At 37.6% G+C, this 7,755-nt stretch overlaps 1 protein-coding gene across 1 annotated transcript in view; it reads left to right on the top strand.

Moving 5' to 3' along the window:
* Nucleotides 1–7,424, top strand: part of LOC123240725 (zinc finger protein 585A-like) — a 100,401-nt gene extending 92,977 nt beyond the window's left edge. Inside the window, exon 7 of the mRNA XM_044668443.1 lies at nt 5,299–7,424. Within this exon, the coding sequence (XP_044524378.1) occupies nt 5,299–6,743 (1,445 nt within the window). The 3' untranslated portion in view covers nt 6,744–7,424. The remainder of the gene's footprint in view (nt 1–5,298) is intronic.
* Nucleotides 7,425–7,755: the final 331 nt, after the last annotated feature.

The raw sequence follows: 7,755 nt of genomic DNA on the forward strand, positions 1-7,755 counted from the left end.
TATATATATATAAAACCATCAACAAACATCATCTGCAATGGGGCTAAATTAGAAGCATTCCCAATAAGATTAGGAGTGAAACAAGGATGCCCATTGTCACCTCTATTATTTAACATTGTACTGGAAACACTAGCAGTAGCAATTAGATAAGAAAAATAAATTGAAGGTATTAAAATGGGCAATGAGGAGGGGGCAGCTGGGTACCTCAGTGGATTGAGATCCAGGCCTAGAGACAGGAGGTCCTAGGTTCAAATCTGGCCTCAGACACTTCCTAGCTGTGTAACCCTGGGCAAGTCACTTGACCCCCATTGCCCACCCTTACCACTCTTCCACCTAGGAGCCAATACACAGAAGTTAAGGGTTTAAAAAGCAAAAAAAAAAAATAGGCAATGAGGAGACCAAGCTATCACACTTTGCAGATGATATGATGGTCTACTTAAATCCTAGAAAATCAACTATAAAGTTAGTGGAAATAATCAACATCTTTAGCAAAGTTGCAGGATACAAAATAAATGCACATACATCATCAGCATTCCTATATATATCCAATACATCACAGCAGCAAGAGCTAGAAAGAGAAATTCCATTTAAAAATCACCCTAGACAATATAAAATACTTAGGTATCTATCTGCCAAGACAAATGCAGGAATTATATGAACACAACTACAAAACCCTTTCCACACAATTAAAACTGGATCTAAACAATTGGAAAAACATTGCTCATGGGTAGAATGAGCTAACATAGTAAAAATGACCATACTACCCAAATTAATTTACTTATTTAGTGCTATACCTATCAAACTACTAAAAAACTTTTTTACTGACTTAAAAAAAACTATAACAAAGTTCATTTGGAAGAACAAAAGACCAAGAATATCAAGGGAAATAATGAAAATAATATGAAGGTGGCCTAGCAGTACCAGAACTTAAACTGTACTATACAGCAGTTGTAATCAAAACAATATGGTAATGGTTAAGAGACAGAAGGGAAGATCTGTAGAATAGACTAGAGGGTAAGTGACCTCAGCAATACAGTGTATGATAAACCCAAAGAACATAGTTTTGGGGGCAAAAATCCACTATTTGACAAAAACTTCTGGGAAAATTGGAAAACAAAATGAGACAGATTGGATCTAGATCAACATCTCACACCCTATACCAAGATAAATGCAGAATGGGTGAATGACTTGAATATAAAGAAGGAAACTATAAGTAAATTAGGTGAGCACAAAATAGTATACCTGTCAGATCTCTGGCAAAGGAAAGATTTTAAGACCAAGAGCTAGAAAAAATTACAAAATGTAAAATAAATAATTTTGAATACATTAAACCAATGGTCGGCACCTTTATGGCTGTAAGAGCCATAAATGCCTGCGGAAGGAGGAGGATGGAGGCGGAAGGCACTGGAATATGAGGTGGGGCCTTAAGGGCCCCCTGGGGCATATTCTGGGGCTCTGCCCGGACTGGCCGATCAGGAGGTGGAGCCAGATATGGCTCAAGAGCCATATGTTGCTGACCCCTGCATTAAACTAAAAAGGTTTTGTACAGACAAAACCAATGCTACCAAAATTAGAAGGGAAACAACAAATTGGGAAAAAATCTTTATAACAAAAGACTCGGACAAAGTTCAAATTACTCAAATATATAAGGAGCTAAACAAATTGTAAAAAAAATCAAGCCATCTGCCAACCGATAAATGGGCAAGGCACATGAATTGGCAATTTTCAGATAAAGAGATCAAAACTATCAATAAGCAAATGGAAAGTGTTCTAAATCTCTGATAATTAGAGAAATGCAAATCAAAACAACTCTGGGGTATCACCTCACACCTAGCAGATTGGATAAAATGAGAGCAAGGGAGAGTAATGAATGTTGGAGGGGATGTGGCGAAATTGGGACATTAATGTATTGCTGGTGGAGTTGCGAACTGATCGAGCCATTCTGGATGGCAATTTGGAACTATATCTAAAGGGTTTTACAAAACTATCTGCCTTTTGATCCAGCCATAGCACTGCTTGGTTTATACCCCAAAGAGATAATAAGAAAAAAGACTTGTACAAAAATATTTATAGCCACACTCTTTGTGGTTGCAAAATATTGGAAAATGAGAGAATGCCCTTCGATTGGGAAATGGCTGAACAAATTGTGGTATCTCTTGGTGATGGAATACTATTGTGCTCAAAGGAATAAAGAACTGGAGGAATTCCATGTGAACTGGAATGACCTCCAGGAATTGATGCAGAGTGAAAGAAACAGAACCAGGAGAACATTATACACAGAGGCTGATACACTGATACAATTGAACATAATGAACTCTACTAGCAGCAATGCAATAATCCAAAGCAAGGCTTGGGGACTTATGAGAAAGAAAACTAGCCACATTCAGAAGGAGAACTGTGAGAGGAGAAACACAGGAAAAATAGCTGCTTGAACACATAGGCTAATGAGGATATTATTGGGGATGAAGACAGTAAATGATAACTAGTCCAAGTATCAATAATATGGAATTAGGTCAATCAGTGATACATGTAAAATGTTAAAAAGAAATGATAGTCCTTAAAATATCTTTTTATATCTCTCTATAGATCTTCCTAAAGATCTTAGAGGATGGATAGTATGTAGTTCTCACAGATAGGATGAATAACAGAGGGATCAGGTACCCAAGGCCTAAACTGGCTATAGTTGGTGAGGAAGGAAACACACACTCCTCTCACAATAGCTATGGATATAATCTATGCCTCTCCTCCCTGACAGGCTTGATTGATTAAGCCTGTCAGTTGCTTCTTTCTAACATTTGCCCAGGTTGAGACCCTTGAGAGGTTAGATAGATGGCTAACCTCACTAGGCCCCAACCTGAGTTTGGATTAGTTTTTGATAAGGCTATTGATTGGCTATTTGAAATGTTATCTGACTGCATATTGATTCTCCCTTTCCCAAAGGCTTTGGTAGAATAACCACTCAGGAAAGGTACTTGTTGATAAATCACAATATTAAAGCTATTAATGGGGAAAGGGAAACAAGGTAATAGGTTTGAGGATCTGGGAACCCTATTGCTATTTGTTTGGCTACTAAACTAATTATTGGTCAAGTCTGGAGATTGTAGGCTGGTAGAAACTGGAGCTCTTCACCCTCTGACGGGAAGGACATTGATAGATGATCTATATACTCTCTCAGCTCTACTATCAATGATGTTAAATGATCACTAGCTCTCTCAGTCAGGTACAGGATTCATGCCTACCCTTTTCTACCCTTCACCTCCCTCTGTCCCAGTTCTTGCTCCAAGAGAAGCCTGCTGAAATCTCAGCTCTGAGCTTTGAGCTCCCAACTGTTTGTTCCTTGTGGGTATTTATAGGGTGGGGCCAACCGATTTTTGCCCCTGGCTCACAGCACCTGGGAACATTCCAAATTCTCAACTGCCAGCCCTGTCAATCAAGGTGAAATCCATTTTATCCCAGATAATGATTTTAACAAAAATCCAGTGGTATTGTGTATCAGCTAAGAGGGGTTGGGGGGATTTGGGGAGAGGGAAAAAACATGAAACATGTAACTATGAGAACATATACAAAATAAATATAAAAAATCAAAGAGAATCTGACTGAAGCTTTTGCTTCATTCACCTCCAGGGCTTTGGGCCTCTGGCCCTCTGAGGCCAAATTTCCCTGGGTTGAGAATTAGATCTACCTGGATTAAACTAGGGGATCTGAGCAAATTACCTACTGTGTTACATTACTTATCCTGTCTTATCCTCTCTCTTATTTCCTTATTTCTTCTTCTCATTTGTAAATACATTTTCCATAAAAGGCATTTTAACTTGAGGTTATTCTTTAATTGGGGATTGATAATTGTTAAATCGCCTGGTGACCAAACCTTTTAATATTTACCAATCAAAACCCCTTTTACCCATTACAATTTCTACCTATGAATAATTCTTCTAAGTACTATAATAGTGAATACAACTTTTAAGAGTTACAAATAACATTTTCCCATATAGGAATATAAACAATTTGACCTTATTGAAGCCCTTAAAGAAAAAATACCAAAAAAAATTTTCTCTCTTATTTACCTTTTCATGTTTCTCTTGGTTTTTGTATTTCAACTTCAAAATTTTCTTTTACTTCTTGCCTTTTCTCTATAAATATATGAAAAGTCTTCTATTTTCCTGGATGCCCATATTTCCCCTTGAAGTATATAGTCAATTTTGATGCGTAGGAGATCCTTTGTTGTAGACTCAATTCTCTTACATTTTTTATCATATTCCAAACCTTACAGTCCATGTGAGAGTGTATCCAAAATGATGGGAGTGGAATATCTGGAGGATTACCAGAGATTGACAAAATTCTAAGATTATTCAAAGAGTGACTTTTAAATGAAAGAAATAAAGGGCAATGAACAAAAATTCAATACTATGAAGAAAGCATGCTTAGGCTCAGGGTTTGATTTGTAGTCTACTTGCAAGGAAGTGGGTCAGTTCATTTCTCCATTATTTACTTATGACATGAGTTGTGAAATATGAGAATCTTGGTCCTTTCTGTGTCACAGATCTATTGTGAGGTTTCATTGTTATTGTATTGTGAAAGTATTTCTAAAATGTTCCATCTTGCATTTATGACCATATGGTGTATCCAAAGTCTGGTTGTTCTTGTTTAAGTTTGAAAACTACTTTTGTCCTGGGGAAATGGTATAAAAATCCATGTTCTTACTGCTATCAGAGGAAAGAATTTATATTGTCTGTGTGTCCCCTTTCCATCTGTGTTTATATCATTATTTGTTTTCTTCAGAAGCAGAGACTAATTTTGAAGTGAAGGAGATGTCTACAAAGCTGAATCTTTTTGTGGAAGGATCTGGCCCTCCAAGAGGCATGAATAAGGATCCCTGTGACTTCATTTTAAGAGAAATCTGTGACTCTAAACTCAAGGTAAATAAAACTGCAAAGAATGACTGCAAATTTGATGAAATTGCAGAGAAATTCAGCCAACATTCATTCCTAAATCAATACATGAAATCGACTTCAGAAAATGACTATTGTCAAGATAGTGAATACATTAAATGCTTTCCTGAAAAAGTAGGATTTGATCAGCCACATGAGAAACCTCCTGAAATAACCAGTCAGAACTCTGAGTTCAGTTCATATCAAATAGTCCATTGTGAAGAGAGACCTTATCAATGTAAACAGTGTGGAAAGTCTTTCAAATCGAGGGGGAATCTTAATTTACATCAGAGAATTCACACTGGAGAGAAACCTTATGAATGTAAACAGTGTGGAAAGGCTTTCAGAAGGAGGGACCATCTTGCTTCACATCAGAGAATCCACACTGGAGAGAAACCTTATGAATGTAAACAATGTGGAAAGACTTTCAAACTGAGTAACCTTGCTTTACATCAGAGAATCCACACTGGAGAGAAACCTTATGAATGTACTCAGTGTGGAAAGGCTTTCAGACAGAGTAGTTCTCTTGCTACACATCAGAGAATCCACTCTGGAGAGAAGCCTCATGAATGTAAGCAATGTGGAAAGGCTTTCACACAGAAAGTCACTCTTCATAATCATCAGAGGATCCATACTGGAGAGAAACCTTATGAATGTACACAATGTGGAAAGGCTTTCATATCAAGGGACAAACTTTCTTCACATCAGAGAATCCACTCTGGGGTGAAACCTTATGAATGTAACCAATGTGGAAAGGCTTTCAAAGACAGGGGCTGTCTTTCTGTACATCAAAGACTCCACACTGGAGAGAAACCTTATGAATGTAAACAATGTGGAAAGACTTTCAAACGGAGGAGCCATCTTACTGAGCACCAGAAAATCCACACTGGAGTGAAATCTTATGAATGTAAACAATGTGGAAAGGCTTTCGCAAGGAGTAGTAGTCTTACTGTACATCAGAGAATCCACTCTGGAGAAAAACCTTATGAATGTACACAGTGTGGAAAGGCTTTCACCGTGAGAGACTCTCTTGTTAAGCATCAGAGAATTCACACTGGAGAGAAACCTTATGAATGTAAACAATGTGGAAAGGCTTTCACAGACAAGGCCCATCTTTCTGTACATCAGAGACTCCACACTGGAGAGAAACCTTATGAATGTAAACAATGTGGAAAGGCTTTCACTGTGTGGAGCAATCTTATTGTACATCAGAGAATCCACTCTGGAGAGAAACGTTATGCATGTACACAGTGTGGAAAGGCTTTTACCATGAAGCATTCTCTTATTAAGCATCAGAGAATCCACTCTGGAGAGAAACCTTATGAATGTAATAAATGTGGAAAGGCTTTCACAGAGAGCGGCTCTCTCACTGCACATAAGAGAATCCATACTGGAGACAAACCTTATGAATGTAAACAATGTGGAAAGGCTTTCACACAGAGCTCTGGTCTTGCAGTACATCAGAGAATCCACTCTGGAGAGAAACCTTATGAATGTAAACAATGTGGAAAGGCTTTCACAGCGAGGGACTCTCTTACTGCACATCAGAGAATCCACTCTGGAGAGAAACCTTATGAATGTACACAGTGTGGAAAGGCTTTCGCATGGAGGGACTCACTTACTAAGCATCAGAGAATCCACTCTGGAGAGAAACCTTATGAATGTATACAATGTGGAAAGACTTTCACAGAGAGGGGCCATCTTTCTGTACATCAGAAGCTCCACACTGGAGAGAAACCTTATGAATGTAAACATTGCGGAAAGGCTTTCACAGTGAGTGGAAATCTTACTAAGCATCAGAGAATCCACTCTTGAGAGAAACCTTGTGAATGTAATAAATTCTGATAGCCTTTCTCTTAATGTTCCACAGTTGGTTCATGTCAGAAAATCCCCACTGGAGAGAAACCTCATGAATGAGGTTGAGCTTATAGTTGCCACTCTTAGCTTTTACAGAAGAGGATCCACGCTAGAGAGAGAAACTTTTGGAATATGATCAGTATGGTAAGACCTTCAGGCAGCAATCATCTCTTATTGCCAAGAGGGAATTCCTTTTGGATAAAAGTCTTAATCCTGTCATGAATGAAGAAAGACATTGAAATGGATAGTCCAGAGCTTTTTCAGTAGAAGAAAATGTCTTTTGAATAAACTAGTTCCAGATGGACTCCCTGCAGGAAGGCTTTCAGCCAGAGATCATATCATGGAATTCATAGTGGAAAAAAGAACCTAGCAGATGTGCTCAAGTTTATATGTTTTCCCCATTAGGTGGGTGACCACTATCATTTTGAGAAATGCAAATGATAACCAATCTGAAGGACCAGCCCATGTCAGTTGGATTGGCTGTTATGGCAGAAAAGGAAATTGAAAAATATTCGAGGAGATGTGGGAAAATTGAAAAAAGAATGAAACTTTTTGAGTTGTCAACTAATTCAACATTCCTGAGAGGTGAATTTGGAAATATGTCCAAAGGGCAATCAAAAAGGAAAAGGAAAGATTTGAGAACTTATGCAGACTTCCTAATTTAATGTAATAAAAAGTATACACTTTACATTTTGTAATGTTCCGTATCTTTTGTTTGAGGTATGTAAGATTTAAATTAATGTCCAACAACTCAAAGTATTAATTTTATGAATTTTATTAACAGTCACTTGCAGTAGAAGGAATAAAAAGGAAATAGAATTATAAAAATCTAGTTAGCTAACAAAATTTAAATGATCTGTTGACTTAAGTTCTCCTTTTCAGCTCTAAAAGCCTGCTTCAGCAGACTCCAATTACAGAAAAAGAGAGAGAGGTACAGGGTTTCTTAAAATTTATATCCTCCCTACATCAG

Source organism: Gracilinanus agilis, chromosome 3 (genome assembly GCF_016433145.1).
Source record: "Gracilinanus agilis isolate LMUSP501 chromosome 3, AgileGrace, whole genome shotgun sequence".
Taxonomy (NCBI): Eukaryota; Metazoa; Chordata; class Mammalia; order Didelphimorphia; family Didelphidae; genus Gracilinanus; species Gracilinanus agilis.